Below are 15,838 nucleotides of genomic sequence, written 5' to 3' on the forward strand. Positions count from 1 at the left end.
GAAAGGCCCATTCAGGGGAACAGGACTTTAGAGAGTCCAAGAGATGATTTGAAAGGGAACCCTTTCAAATGGTCAGTGCAGCACAAGAGACATTTCAATAAGGTGTTTGCTGTGCAGCCTGTAAGGGACAGCGCTGTACATATAGTGAATAAGCCCCAGAGAAGGCATGAGACCCGGCGGTGCTTTCAATGTGGGGAGCAGGGCCACATAAAACAGTTTTGCCCGTCACTTGGGAGAGACAGACAGAATTATTTCAGAGGTAACAAATTCCTTACCAGGAGGAGAGAAACTGAGGTGTACTCTCCTAGGTGGGGGAACGGGCAGAGGAGCCAGCATAGAGCCTGGGTTCCTTACAAAGTTCTCAGATCACAGACTGAGCAATTACAAGCTGAGGTAAGTTGGCTTCGAGGGAAATTTGCTCAGGAGGTCAGTGAAATAAAGCAGGAGATACTGGAATGTAGAACAATGAGGAACATTCCAGAGCACAGTTTTCCTAGGAGGAACTTTGTCAAATGTTAATAATGGTTTTTCAGTTTCTATTTAGTAGGAAACTGAGGAACAAAAGAAGATCCCGGCTGTGTTTTGTTGTTTGTGTGTCTATGTATGCATGTATGTATAAAGAGGATCCTAACATATTTTTTTAGAGTTAGGAATAAGCCTATTTAACTGATCATTTTATCTACAGTCACAAAAGTTAAATTCTAAATTACTGTTGTAGTTTCAGGTGCTGACTGTAGCTATGTAAATCTGAATGGGGTGCCTTTGTTACTTTACTATAGTAGAGGGCTTTGTGAATGGCCTGAAGGCATGGCAGGTGAGATTGTATTTTTGTTTTCTCACCTCTTGTAAGGATCCATGCACAAAGTTGCGGGCCATTGAAATGTTTTTGAATATAGCGTTTTACAAAGGCAACAATTTATTTCGGGAAAACCAGATTTAAAATGCCTTAAAATTTGTAATGTAAGGTCAATTATGTTGATGAACAAATGGTAAGGCCTTGTTCAATCTGGAGGTTTTTGTTTCTGGTTATGAGCTTTGTTTCAGGTACTTTGTATATACTTGAGAATTGCAAAGCACACAACAACAGTTTTTGCTTTCAATCCTTTTACTGGGTTGGGGTTTTATAGATAGTCAAGTGGGGGATGTTTGCTCTAGTACAGATGTTTTGTTGCAGAAAGCACAATTGAAACTGTTCATATTGTTAAGGTAAATGCCCAAATAATTAAATATACAGATCCAATATGCAGACCATATCTCAGCCAAGATTTAGCCAGAATTATTAATCAGATTCAGCAAATGTTGAAAGCCCCATGTGCACTCATTATGAGTATCTTCACCCTGCAGATGTGTTTTTGTAAATGCAGTCTGCAGTTAGAGGTCCACAAGATTGTATAACTGTGTATTGGGATTGAACTGTGTATGTCTACATCTAACAGAGATCCTTTTGCAGAAAGTTGTAATGGCATTGCATTTAGAGTGTTACAGTCCAGATATCAAAGTCGGTTGTGTTTTTATAATGTTTTCTATGTGTTGCAAGTTTACAGAGTCACAATTGGAGATGATGCTGATGTACAGAGACATGGGTGACCCTAGTGATTGGCTCAGTTTGCAGTACTATTGTACTTAGTGGGTAATATAGTGCACGCATATGCTTTTGTAGCTATGAAAGCATAATGAGGTCCCATTGCTGTGCTTTGTCTGCTAACCTGTCTGTTTCAGAATCACGGAGTGTGGAGCTCTTTGGCTAATTTCCCAGCATCTGTGGCATGATGTGAGGTGCCGTGTGCCTCACAAACTGAGTGTGGGAGCCTCATGAGTCCATCCTGGCTTGGTAAGTGGCATGCTTGAGTGCTGCCAGAGTGTGACGTGGTACTGTCAGTGCGGGCCGAGTAAGTGGAAAGGCAGGTGTAACTTGCCATAGAAGTTAAAATCTCAGCAACCGCGCAAAACCACTGTGAACCAGTGTGAGCTGGGAGAGGGACTCGGCAATGGAAGCCACACAGAGCTGGAGTGTGACCACCCAGAGTGGTGAGTGATCAGAGAGCTGAGACTGTGAGCTGGGCAGATAATTGCAGATGTGTGCATTCTAGGCGTGGCCTGATATTGGAGAAGTGGTGGACAGAGCATGTGCTAGTCTCTAAATTGATAATCTTGGAAAATTCGATGGATCCCATGCAGTGTCTTGATATATCATTATCATTTTCAATCAGAAGTCCTATCAAAGCTGCTTAAAGTAAATAATGGGGTAGGACTTGTGATTCTGTGAACTGTGTTGTTTTGTGTTCTGTTATTTTGCGCAAATGTAGGTTATCCAAGAATCCAGTGTGCTGGAACCTTGAGCCGGATGTGCTATCTGCAGACGTCTTAATAACTTCTGGGACTGTGCAAGAGACTGAATGCATCGCCACTGGAGTCGTTATGAACTTTTACATCTGCAATTTGGAAAATATTTGCATAAAAGGAGAACTTTATGGACCGTTTTTTGTGGGAAATTTACATTGATGGATTCTTTATATGGACATTGGAATTCAATTTAATCCCATTCATGGATCTATGGACTGTTACATTTTTGTGAAGGTTCTCTCATAAATTTCGATCACCTTCAAGTGGGGGATTGTAAGAATTGGACTGTTTGAAAATCCATTCTTAGAGCACATGTTTCAGACAAAAGAATTCACTTCCTGCTTAACTGACCTTAGGCGGAGATAAAGTTCAAATCTGCTGAAAAGCATCCTTTCAGCCAATGATATTGAGCCGGAAGTGATGTGTGGTGAAGGGGTGGAGTCAAGAAGTATATAGAGTCTTTGACCATGTGGTTAGGGGGGGCTTTTGTTTGGATCTGCTGGGGTAAGGCTGCGGGCTGTGGTAAGGCTGTAATAGGTCTGCGCATAGTGGGCTGTATTTAGGAGATTTAGTGGGAAGCTGCATTAATGTTATGTATTAAGGTATAAATTGTGGGCATTGGTTCCTAAGCTTTGTTTTTATATGGTCCAATTTCTCTGTACTTGTCGCTTACTGTAATACATCAATATCTGTACCTGTATCGCAAATACCACTTGCAATATAAACTTTATTTATACTGTTGTTGATGTGTATTTCTTTGCCAAACGACCACCGAGAACTTACGAGAAATCGGTATTGTTGTCTTTATTAACCTTCCTGGCGGTAACCCCGGGGTAAGCCGCACAGGAGGTTTTCTCAGGCCCTGCTGGGCCGATTTGAGTAATTTTTTTTTTTTGCTGAACGCAGCTAGCACTTTGCTAGCTGCGTCAGCACTTCGATCGCCGCCGCCCCGCGCTCGATCGCCGTTATCCGCGTCGCAACACAGCCCCCCCTAGACCCCCTGCGCTGCCTGGCCTATCAGCGCCAGGCAGCGGCAAGGGGTGGATCGGGACTCCCTTAGACGTCACGACGTCCATGGCGACGGGGGAAGCCCTCCAGGAAATCCCGTTCTTTGAACGGGATTTCCTGATCGCCTATCGCCGGAGGCGATCGGCGGGGCTGGGGGGATGCCGCTGAGCAGCGGCTATCATGTAGCGAGCCCTAGGCTCGCTACATGATTAAAAAAAATAAATAAATAAAAAAAACGGCTGCGCTGCCCCCTGGCGGTTTTTAATATACCGCCAGGAGGGTTAATATCCCATTGTTGAGGCAATATTTTCAGCAATATCGGATTTCTTATATATATATATATATATATATATATATAGATAGATAGATAGATAGATAGATGCGCGCAGAACGATAGGTGTATGACATCACTTCCAATCGAATCTGAATCAATTGTACAGTGTACGGTGCTTGAACTGATCGAATGGTCAGTTTGACTGATTTTTTTTCCCCATCAGATCATGCAGAAGATCAAACAAATCTTGATTCCAAAGTATGGGCATCTGATCAATCACAATTCAATCCAGATCCCTATTTTTGATGGAGCGGAGGATTCAAATCGATCCGTGTAGGACATGCGCTGGGGTCAAAATGGGCGCCGGAACTGCTGCAGAAGTTTGAGTACCCCATATGCACCAATATTAATTGCGCCCATAAAGGGTGTGCGATAAAATAACGTACAAATTAAGACTACGAATAGCAGATACAAAGAGCGGCAACAAATAGCAGAGACGCCCAATAAAATAGCAGGCAGCTGCGGTTACAAATCCCACCCACTATTTGTAGCCGCAGTTTGTATGGCAACTGGTCCCGGAGCCAACTACTTCATCTGGCACGCTATGTGAGAGGGGTTTTTTTAGGCATTCCGCCTAATTATATAGAAGATCTAAAAGCTGCAGGACCTTGAGGCACAGGGAGGTTCCTTGCATAAGAGTGCAGTCTGACCAACTTAATGTGAAGCAGAGACGAAGCACCCTCATGTATTTTACTATATATATATATATATATATCAGTGGGAACATTACAGAAAACACCTACGCTGCTCTCCGTTTCATCCTTCACTGCTTAGCCTGCTTGTTATCAGCCATGATAAAATTCAGTCTGGCTTTGCTCAGGAATCATAGCCAGAAGGGGGCAGGTTTGGGCTTGAAAAGACATCAGAGAAGACAGACACCGCTATAATGATTCCTGAGCAAAGCCAGACTGAATGCTCAGTCAGGGATTTTATCAGGGCTGAAACCAGCAGGATGAGCAGTGAAGGATGAAACAGAGAGAAGGGTTTTCTCTAGTGTTCCCACTGATATATATGGTAAAATACATGAGGGTGCTTCGCCTCTGGTTCCCGGAAGGGTGCCCTGGTGGTATATTGCGTTTCTCACAAATCGTTATGCATTGTGGACACGTCATTTGAAGTGGACTATATATGAAGATAACTAACAGTATTGGTTATGGACTGTAGATCCGCGCTTGGACTGTTTGCACAGAGAAATTTGAGAGGTTTTTGACCTAGAAAAAAAAAAAAAAACAGTCCAAAAAATAAAATAAAAATATTTGCTCTTTGTTTTATTTCTCATCTAAGTTCTAATTCCATAACCCAGAGGGCGATTTATAGATGGAAAAACAAAGGTGACAAATACAAGCAACTTTATAACTTCAAAACACAGACAGTTCACACACAGCATTCTTCAGTGAAGGGTAATAGAGTGGTCTTTACCCGGATGCCAGCTTGTCACAGCTGTCGCAGGAGCAGAGCGGGTGACACATCTTCTGCACCACCTCTTCATCCGCATCGCCTTGGTTCAGCATCTTCTCCACCTCCTCCCGGTTGCCAGAGGCGATGTTCTGCCAAAAAGAGAGACAAGGGTGTAAGGAGGAGTGAGCATAGAACTGTGCTCAGCAATACGGATACACAAACAGTTCCTCACAAGGATGCCGCAATGTATTCTACCCACACTCAAGGCAATAGTATGGGGATATAGGGGCGCCAGAAGGATAAAAAGATCTAAAACGCTTTAAAATGAGGAGGTAATGGTGGACTTGCCTCCTCCCGGCAGACACCAGAAAATGCCGATCAATTCTCAGCAAAACAATATATTTACATGCTCCAGTAAAATACAACATGTTTCACTGGAGTGACCCGCTTCCTCAGGCTATAAAATGGAGCATATACAAAACAGGCCTGGTACTGTGTCAAGTGCCTGTAAAGACAGGGACAGAAGAAGACACGAGGGCATAGAAGAGGCACGAGGAGGCACAGGGGGGCATAGAGGAGGCACAGGGTGGCATAGAGGAAGCACAGGGGGGCATAGAGGAAGCACAGGGGGGCAAAGAAGAGGCACAGGGGGGCATAGAAGAGGCACAGGGGGGCATAGAAGAGGCACAGGGGGGCAAAGAAGAGGCACAGGGGGGCACAGAAGAGGCACAGAGGAGGCACAGGGGGGCATAGAGGAGGCACAGGGGGCATAGAGGAGGCACAGGGGGCATAGAGGAGGCACAGGGGGGCATAGAGGAGGCACAGGGGGGCATAGAGGAGGCACAGGGGGGCATAGAGGAGGCACAGGGGGACACAGAAGAGGCACAGGGGGACACAGAAGAGGCACAGGAGCACATAGCGAGGCACAGAGGAGGCACAGGGGGGCATAGAGGAGGCACAGGGGGGCATAGAGGAGGCACAGGGGGGCATAGAGGAGGCACAGGGGGGCACAGAGGAGGCACAGGGGGGCACAGAGGAGGCACAGGGGGACACAGAAGAGGCACAGGAGCACATAGCGAGGCACAGAGGAGGCACATAGGGAGGCATAGAGGAGGCACAGGGGAGGCATAGAGGAGGCACAGAGGGAGGCATAGAAGAGGCACAGGGGGACATAGAATTGAATCATGAATCAGACATGTCAGATTGAATCAAATCGAATCAATGAATCGAATCAAATCTGACAAAGAATCATATGGTGTAGACTGATTTTGGCTGATTCTCCAAGCAGCTTATGACTCTTTGCACAAATGACTCCCTGCACAGGCCCTCTGGTTGCCTAGAAAAAATGTAAACACCTACTGAGGAGCTCAGTGGAGCTCAGCTGTTAGTTATAATGGCGATTTCTGCTGGCAGTGGATTATACCACTAAAAAGTAGGTAGGCAGGAGTTATGGTTGTGAAATGAAAGTTAAAAAAAAAAAAAAAAACACCCCTAACAAATGGTTTAGCCTTCCAGTCCGTCATCTGTCACTATTTACATTACATGTTGTATTGATCAAACCATTCATTTAAAAAAAAAATAAAAAAAAAAAAATTTTTTTTTACACTATTTAAGAAGGATGTTTAATAGTTTATGCATAAACCACTTTTTATTTTTTTCCTAATTCGCAAAAGAGGTACTTTAACCTCCTTGCCGGTTATCCTGAGCTGAGCTTGGGGTAACCTGCGCAGGAGGATTTCTCAGGCCCCGCTGGGCCAATTTGCATAATTTTTTTTTGTTACATGCAGCTAGCACTTTGCTAGCTGCTTGTAACATCCGATCGCCACCGCAACCCGCCGCGCCCCCCCCCCCTCCAGACCCCTTGCGCAGCCTGGCCAATCAGTGCCAGGCAGCGCTGAGGGGTGGATCGGGATTCCCTCTGACGTCTATGACGTCGGTGACGTCATCCCGCCCCGTCGCCATGGTGACCGGGGAAGCCCAGCAGGAAATCCCAGTCTGAACAGGATTTCCTGCTTACTCTGATTGCCGGAGGCGATCGGAGTGGCTGCGGAGATGCCGCTGCTCAGCGGCTATCATGTAGCGAGCCCTGGGCTCGCTGCATGATTTTAAAAAATGTAAAACATTTTTTTTTAAAAAGTGCTCTGCTGCCCCCTTGCCACGGGAATTGGACCGGCAAAGGGGTTAAAAGGCCCGCTCGTTAAAAAAAAAAAAAAATGGAAACTAGGCCTCGGCAGCGAAGCACCATCCCCCCCCCCCACGGGACCGTACGCGTGGCTGCGGTCCCATCTCCCCCTCTCAGACGTCCACCCGTGTGCTGCGCACCAGCGCCAGGCACGACACACGGACACAGGAGGACGCAGCAACAGGCAGTTTATTATATAGGATTCCGGTTTACAAATCAGATACACAGTCACAATCATATGTACAGTATTTTTTGGACTATTAGACTCACATTTTCTACCCCAAAAGTGGGGGGAAAAAAAAGTCACTGCGTCTTATAGTCCAAATGCAGGGAGTTCCTGACTTGTGAACGCCTGCCAATACCAACCTCCAACCCACCGCAATGTCGGGGACTCCCTGTAGTGTGCCCATACAGGGGCATAGAGGGGGACACAAGGGGGACAGCGGAGGACGCAGGGAGACAGAAGAGGTACATGGGGTCATGAGGTACAAATGAGGTATAATCCACACAATGCCACTTCACCATGGATGCACCAGGTTTAGAGAGAGAGAGAGAGAGTGTGTGTGTGTGTGTGTGTGTGTGTGTGTGTGTGTGTGTGTGTGTGTGTGTGTGTGTGTGTGTGTGTGTGTGTGTGTGTGTGTGTGTGTGTGTGTGTGTGTGTGTGTGTGTGTGTGTGTGTGTGTGTGTGTGTGTGTGTGTGTGTGTGTGTGTGTGTGTGTGTGTGTGTGTGTGTGTGTGTGTGTGTGTGTGTGTGTAATTTTTTTCCCCCTGCTTGTGTCCTCTAGGTGTGTCTCTTATAGTCCGAAAGATACAGTATATATATATATGACTTTAAAAATATGGTGACTTATTGCAGCAGCACAAGTATCTACTTTTTGATTGGTTTACCTAAGCACTGCTTTTACTGTACATATATACATACATACATACATACATACATACATACATACATACATATGTATTATTTATTATTATTTATGACGACTATTATCTGAGAAATAGAACATTTGATCATAATTTCTATTTTAATAACATTTTTAATTTATTAGGCGTCAGAGTTGGTGCATTGTTTCCTGACTCCAGGTACCCAAAAATTGCTCTGACTCTTCAGCCTTGTTACATACGGCCCTATTTAGCACCATATGGCTAAGAGTCTGGGTTTTTTTATGTTGGGCTTAGAATACTGAAGTACCTTAAACAAGCAGTCAATGGGTGCGGAGGGGACTCTGGACATCAAGTTCATCCTCTGCCAAAGCAGCGACATATCGTTCCCTTCAGACTCCTAAAACATACAAAGCAGCAGGAGTGAGACACACGAGCCGGACTGCGTCACAAGGCAGACAATCTGTAATGTAACAAAGACCATCCATTTCTTCCACATACATCCTCCTATTAGATATAGGATGCAATGGCACGTCATTGATGTAACAGAACTGTAAAGATGCCCATACAATGTAGTTTCAACAGATGAGACAGACTCGATGTAAACCTTGAGCCTAAAGCCTTGTCCCCACCAGATGATACTTGCAGCGATGTTTCTTTAAAGAGGAACTCCAGTGAAAACAATGTAATTAAAAAAAAAAAAAAAAAAAGTGCCTCATTTTTACAATAATTATGTATAAATGATTTAGTCAGTGTTTGCCCATTGTAAAATATTTCCTCTCCCTGATTTACATTCTGACATCACATGGTGACATTTTTACTGCTGGCAGGTGATGTCAGTGGAAGGAGATGCTGCTTGCTTTTTTGCCAGTTGGAAACACAATGCAACAAGGCTCCCATAGTGTGATGTCAGAACCCTGCTGCTCACATGACGCTGTGGGAGGGTTATCAACATGCGTTCGGCCGGAAGGAGGAAGTGCATTGTATTAAGTCGTGGAACGCATCCCATTGGACGCGTGCGACCCTGTGATACGCATAGAAGCGCCCGGACATCTGGGTAATTAACCCTCTGTCTCCCATGCACACACCTGAGGCTATTAAGCCTAATTAGAATCACAGATTCGGCTACTTTTCTACCCGTGAGCCCATCACTCTCTGCCAGTTGTATTTCATAGTTGCTAATATTCCATCTCTTTGTAGCGGCATTGTTTATCCTCCTTTCTTTTGTTTTGTTGACACAGATTCGTTCTGCAATTTCTGCTTCATTTAGTAACCTGTCCAGTTTTTCTTTCATATCTGTATAGCTTTGAGTAAACATTTCACAAGTTTGATTGCCTGCAAGGCCCGGGACTCACTCCTTCAGTCGATAGTTCAGTCCAGATTTTGTACACACGCTTCACTAGTGGACCAGGTAAGTAGAAGAACAAGGTCAGCCTGCGCTTGGACCAGATGATCCGGTAGTTCAAATTTCTTTGGGACAGTTAAAGGAACCCTGAGATCAGGAATAAAAAAGATTTGATACTTATCCGGGGCTTCGTCCAGCCCCCTGAGCAACGCTGCCTCCCTCACCGTCCTCTCGGGTGGCTCCATTTGGCCGCAATGAACCAATTCGTCCACTCATGCACAGAAGAGACGACTGGCTCAACTGAGGCAGTTACCAGGGCTGACTGCAAATAAACAGTGGCACTCGGGAGGACAGCAAGGGACACAGAAGTGCTTATGGGGCTGGAGGAAGCCCCGGGTAAGTATAAATTCTTTCTTATTCCTGATTTCACGTACATCTTACGGGACAAATGTAGATGCACTAGATTCCTGACTGGCTGCAGGTTGAGAACCATCTAGAGTGAGTAGAGGCTTTATACAGCCGTTATGCCATGAATTACTACAGTCATATACTTTATATTTCTTCCTCTGCTAATGCACTAAATTATTAGCAAGTTTTCAGAGCTCAGGAAGCCAGAAGACAATGAAATATTCATTTGTGAAGCAGTCCGCACAGTAGTAAACAGTACTGATTGCTTTACAGATAACAGCAATGTGAGAGAGCAGAGTTACAGGCATCAGCACGACACACGCTATGACTATTTAAAGAGTACCTGTAACCAAATGTCAATTTGCTTGTCTACTATTGATATAGGCAAGCTCTACTTACCTGGGGCTTCCTCCAGCCCCTTTCTCCACTCACAGCCATCGGCCCGGGGTCCCCGTCGGTGCAGAGGCTGACCTTGCCCTTTACTGTGCCTGCTCGAGCGCCGCTGTCAACCAATAACTCGCAAATGGGCTGGAGTGTTCTGCGCAGGCCCAGAACCACTGCGCCCGCGCACAACACTCCAGTGCATGTGCGAGTGATTGACAGAGGCGCTCGAGCAGGCACAGTAGAAGACGACTTAGCAAGGGGAGTGGAGCTGCGGCGGGGGATGTATCGGCTGCAAGGGGCTGGAGGAAGCCCCAGGTAAGTAGAGGTTGCCTAGCATGTCCTTTAAGGCTGGTACACCCCAGGCAATTTTCCCTTCAGAGTCGATGCAAGTGTTCAGATCAATATTCAGATTTGACATCGATCAGCTAAAGAAAACAGCTAGCGTACACACGTATTCAATTTCTCCAAATTCAGATAAGATTTCTATCATTTTGCAATTAGATATCGATCAAAAGTGGATTGAAAAAAACATACACATGGAAAAATAGACAGTATTTAGTTGATATTTTCCAGCATGTTTGATCTACTTCCGACCAAGAAAGATCGATTTTGAGCTGGTATCAGTTGCTGGCAATCAGTGGGTTGTACAACTCTTTGCCTGATCAGATCTTTTTCTCAATCGGAAATAAGTTCCTAAGAGAAAATTGCATGGAGTGTACCAGCTATTAGATCATGGTACAGGGATAGCACAGAGACTGCTCAGAACTAGCAATGACACATAAAATAGGCCAGCTTATATTGCAACACGTTATGCCAGGTACACACGATGCAATTTCACATCAGATTGACGGGCTAACCCAATCATTTCTGACATGTTCGATCTTCCCCAGATTGATAATCTGAATTTTTCAGATCATTACTGCACAACATCGATCGGGAGCAGATGGTACATGTCAGAAATGATCTCTTCAACCTGTCGATCTGATTGGAAATTGCATTGTGTGTACCTACCGTAGCATAAGTATACATCCCAGTCAGTAATAGCACTGAATGGTTTATTGTACTGCAGAAAAACAAAAGTTTGCCTCCTTAAAGGGACTCTGTAACAAAAATGTCATTGTGGTTTCTACCATCCTACAGGTTCCTAAACCTATTATAATGTGCTCTGGCTTACTGCAGCACTTTCTACTATCACCATCTCTGTAATAAATCAGCTTATCTTTCCCCTGTCGGACTTGTCTTCCTGTGTCTGGAAGGCTTACAACTCTTCAGTGTGATCTGCTATGCATGCCCCCTCTATGCACACTCCCCTGTGTGTGTGTGTTATTTACATTAGCCAGCTTTTCTCTGCTCTCTTATCTTTTACAAGCTGGATAAATCCTCTGTTCACATACTGATGAGTCACATACTGCAGAATTACAGACAACCGGGCAGAGCTGTCTGCAAGAAGAAACAATCAGCTTGTAACTCTTCAGTGAGCTGCAGGGGGAAAGAAACACACAAATAACAATAATAACAACAATAACAATAATATTTATATAGCGCTTTTCTCCCTGGGGACTCAAAGCGCTGTGACCCTGCATTATGCAGTCTCAAAGGCTCGGGAAAAGAGGTGAGTTTTAAGCCTTTTTTTAAAGCTGTCCAGAGAAGGAGCCTCTCGTACTGATTGTGGAAGTGAGTTCCATAGAGTAGGGGCTGCGTAGGAAAAGGCCCGAGCACCAAATGTTAAGTGTATCCTGGGAATAACCAGCTTCATCTTGTTGGCAGAGCGGAGGGTGCGTGGAGGGGCATAAAGTTCCAATAGATCCGCTATGTATTTGGGTCCCATGTGGTGTAGAGCCTTGAATGTCAGCAGGCAGATCTTAAAATTGATTCTCCATTTTACTGGCAACCAGTGAAGAGTTTGCAGTACTGGGGTGATGTGTGAGCTGCGGGGGGCATTGGCTAGGAGTCTGGCTGCAGCATTCTGTACTAGCTGTAAGGGGCGCAGAGCCTTATCTGTAGATCCGATGAACAGGGCGTTGCAGTAGTCTAGGCGGGAGGATACAAATGCGTGAACCAGGGCAGGTAGGTCTTCAGCTGGGATAAGGTGTTTGATTTTCGCTATATTTCTTAGATGGAAGAAGGAAGACTTGTATGATCAAATGATCTCTTGAGATTCAAAAGGAATGCTGTATACAGCCTGCTTGTGTATGGATGTATTTTCTATGTGTGGACATACTGTACATCAACCTACTTCCTGTTTTGGTGGCCATTTTGTTTGTTTACAAACAAACTTTTTAAAACTGTTTTTGACTACTTTTAATGCGGCGGGGAGCGGCGAAATTGTGACAGAGGGTAATAGGAGATGTCCCCTAACACACTGGTATGTTTACTTTTGTGCGATTTTAACAATACAGATTCTCTTTAAACAAAAGGAATTAGCGATAATTCAGGTTGGAGTGAGCAGATGATGTCTCCCACAATGCATCACTGCTGAATATGCAAATAACCCATTGTTGTCCCTGTAAGCTAGCCACACCTCCAGAACCGCTGGAATGCAATAATGTGTCAGCTTGTTCATTGTACAGAGCTGCAGTAATCCCAACATGCATGCAGACTGTTTCGGATTGGTTGATCCTCATCAGTGCATGGCATGGATTAATATGGTTGTATGGGGTAGGACTTGAAGTACCCAGCGTTACAGATTACCCAGCAAGCTCATGGTGAGCCAGAACTCCTAGCAGTGTGTAAGGGGCTACAATGGTCCAAAAAGCCCTCTTACTGTACTCTGGGTGTTGGAGTAGGACTTCTGATCAAGTTGCAAGTTGGGTGCGCGGACAGGATGCGCATCACTTCGCCTGCAGTCGCCACACTTACAGGGCCACCAGTGGGACCACAGAAGTCGTCGACAGACTTCACGGTCTACGGGGGGCTGGGGGAAGCCCCAGGTAAGTTCAGATTTGGTTTTAGTAGGTCTGTTCAGGGTCCCTTTAAGAAGGCAAACTTGTGTTTTGCATTTTAGTAAGGAGGCTTTTTGGACCATTGTAGCCCCTTACACACTCCTGGGAGTTCTGCTTCACCATGAGCTTGCTGGGTAGTCTGTTACTGCAGTTAACACTTCTATTCTGTGTGATAAAGCCTTTGTGCATAGGGAGGTACAGACGGTTGAACAGGAATGTAAAGTCACCCAGCACAATCACTATAGATATGGTATTCACTCACTGCTGCTGTTGCAGACAGATTTCCTTGTCGAATGAATTCAATGGCAGCCTCGAAAGAAGTCAGACAGTAACCCAGCTCATCTTTGCCCGTACTGCAGAATCTAAAGTTCTTGATATAACTAAAGTTTGCAATCCTGGTGAAGAAAAAATAGATAAAAACAAAAAAACAAAAATTAAAGCACAAATATCAAGGGGAAAAAAAATCAATATGGTCCAACACATAGTTCAAAGTGAGACGGACCAGTGAATGGAGCAAAGGACATGTTACCATTCAGACTACTCAAGATACAATTCCAAAGGAAGACTTGGCCTGCAAAACTCTGCCTATAAATACAACGCCCCTTCTGATTGAACAAACACTTGAAAGGTAAGCTGAAGTGAGAAGAATATGGAGGCTGCCATACTTTTATTTTTTTGATCAACAAAACTCAGTTTATTGAGGTCTCACAAGTCATATACAATAGTTGAAGGTAGGAGCTTTCGTGCATCAAAAGTATAATATACAGAGATACAGCAAATTCAAACACATCTTATCTAATGTTAACAGAGTTTCTAGATACACCAATGTGTGCCAAAATCGGGTCTTTAACCTCCTGAGCGGTATGGACGAGCTCAGCTCGTCCATCACCGCCGGAGGCTGCCGCTCAGGCCCTGCTGGGCCGATTTTCTTCAAATAAAAAGCAGCACACGCAGCCGGCACTTTGCCGGCCGCGTGTGCTGCCTGATCGCCGCCGCTCTGCGGCGATCCGCCGCGAGCAGCGGCGAAAGAGGGTCCCCCAGCCGCCTGAGCCCAGCGTAGCCGGAACAAAAAGTTCCGGCCAGCGCTAAGGGCTGGATCGGAGGCGGCTGACGTCAGGACGTCGGCTGACGTCACTCCAGTCGTCGCTATGGCGACGATCTAAGCAAAACAAGGAAGGCCGCTCATTGCGGCCTTCCTTGTTTATTCTGGGCGCCGGAGGCGATCGGAAGAACGCCTCCGGAGCGCCCTCTAGTGGGCTTTCATGCAGCCAACTTTCAGTTGGCTGCATGAAATAGTTTTTTTTTAATTAAAAAAAAACCCTCCCGCAGCCTCCCTGGCGATCTTAATAGAACGCCGGGGAGGTTAATAAGATCTGGATCTACATAATCATGTGCGGCCAGCCAGTTGCACCATATTTTTTCGAACTTACCCACAGCCCCCCTGTGTTTGTAAATATTTTTTTCCAATTTTAGAGAAGCATTTACTTGCACTATCCACATATTTATAGTAGGAGGGTTTGGATTTTTCCACAATTGAAGAATCAATTTTTCTAGCCACAAATATCACTCAACCCTAGTATGATCCGATATTGTGCCATCCTCAAATGCCCCCAACACACAGACCACCTCCGAACGTTAGATTTTTAAATTAAAAATGTGGTCTATAGCATTCAAAATCTTCTCAACTTGGGACAATTCCAGAGCATGTGAAGCAAGTCCCCGTGGTCTCTAGCACATCTAGGACAAACTGGTGAGGGAAGTAGGCCAAATTTAAATAGTCGTTTCGGTGTGTAATGAGACCTATGAACTATCTGAAGCTGTGTAAACTTTTGGGTAGCATTTACTGATAACAGGGGTATAGCCTGAAGAGCCTCCAACCAGTCTTGATCTGATAGGGTCGGAATATCTTTAGTCCACATAGCTCTGCATTTCAGGGGGAATTTCCGGTGAAAATCCTCAAGTAACATAAGATAACATTGGGAGATAAGGCCTTGTTTGGTCATTGCGTGGGCCACCATATTGAGTACAGGGGATAATTGAGATCTGAACTTATATGTCTCTGCCTGTTTCTTAATTGCGTGCTGAAAGCAGTAGGATCAGCCATACTATGCCAGGGGAAAAACACATATATAAGTAGATAAATACTTGATCTGCTTACATAACACATGTATTATACTGTCCACGTTTTGATTTCAGTGAATGTTATATAGTAAATGACGAGAATTCTGTTCCTGGTGGGGGGCCATGTCTTTTGCCCACAGTTAAGACTAACTCGTGATGTAATTTCTGCCCTTTACTTTTTTTCTTGTCTCCTCCAATCGCTGAGTCACCTCAGCCTTGCTTGTAAACACAAGTGAGTAGGGGATCATGTTTCAGATAAGTAGCTGGCAGGGAAATAAAGGGAAGAGGAGGAATACATTATAGATAAAAAAAAAAACCCAGCATGCAATTCTTTGGCACGACTACTAAAGGGCCAGTGCTCCTTAAGTATGTGATAACTCCAAATCATAACAGCAGAAAAAGTTTTGAAAGTTTTGAATGCATGCTAAGCATCTTTATCACTTAATACACTCACACCAGTTGCTGTTGAAATTTGATTTTTATGGTGACGA

At 44.8% G+C, this 15,838-nt stretch overlaps 1 protein-coding gene across 3 annotated transcripts in view; it reads right to left on the reverse strand.

Annotated features, from left to right (window-relative positions):
- Nucleotides 1-15,838, reverse strand: part of ANKRD27 (ankyrin repeat domain 27) — a 168,001-nt gene that overhangs the window by 73,281 nt on the left and 78,882 nt on the right. For all 3 annotated transcript variants that reach the window (XM_068260687.1, XM_068260686.1, XM_068260688.1), the window contains exons 12-14: nt 13,489-13,621; nt 8,458-8,547; nt 5,105-5,232 (exon numbers count right to left, since the gene is read on the reverse strand). In XM_068260687.1, the coding sequence (XP_068116788.1) occupies nt 5,105-5,232; nt 8,458-8,547; nt 13,489-13,621 (351 nt within the window). The remainder of the gene's footprint in view (nt 1-5,104; nt 5,233-8,457; nt 8,548-13,488; nt 13,622-15,838) is intronic.

Source organism: Hyperolius riggenbachi, chromosome 11 (assembly GCF_040937935.1).
Source record: "Hyperolius riggenbachi isolate aHypRig1 chromosome 11, aHypRig1.pri, whole genome shotgun sequence".
Classification (NCBI taxonomy): Eukaryota; Metazoa; Chordata; class Amphibia; order Anura; family Hyperoliidae; genus Hyperolius; species Hyperolius riggenbachi.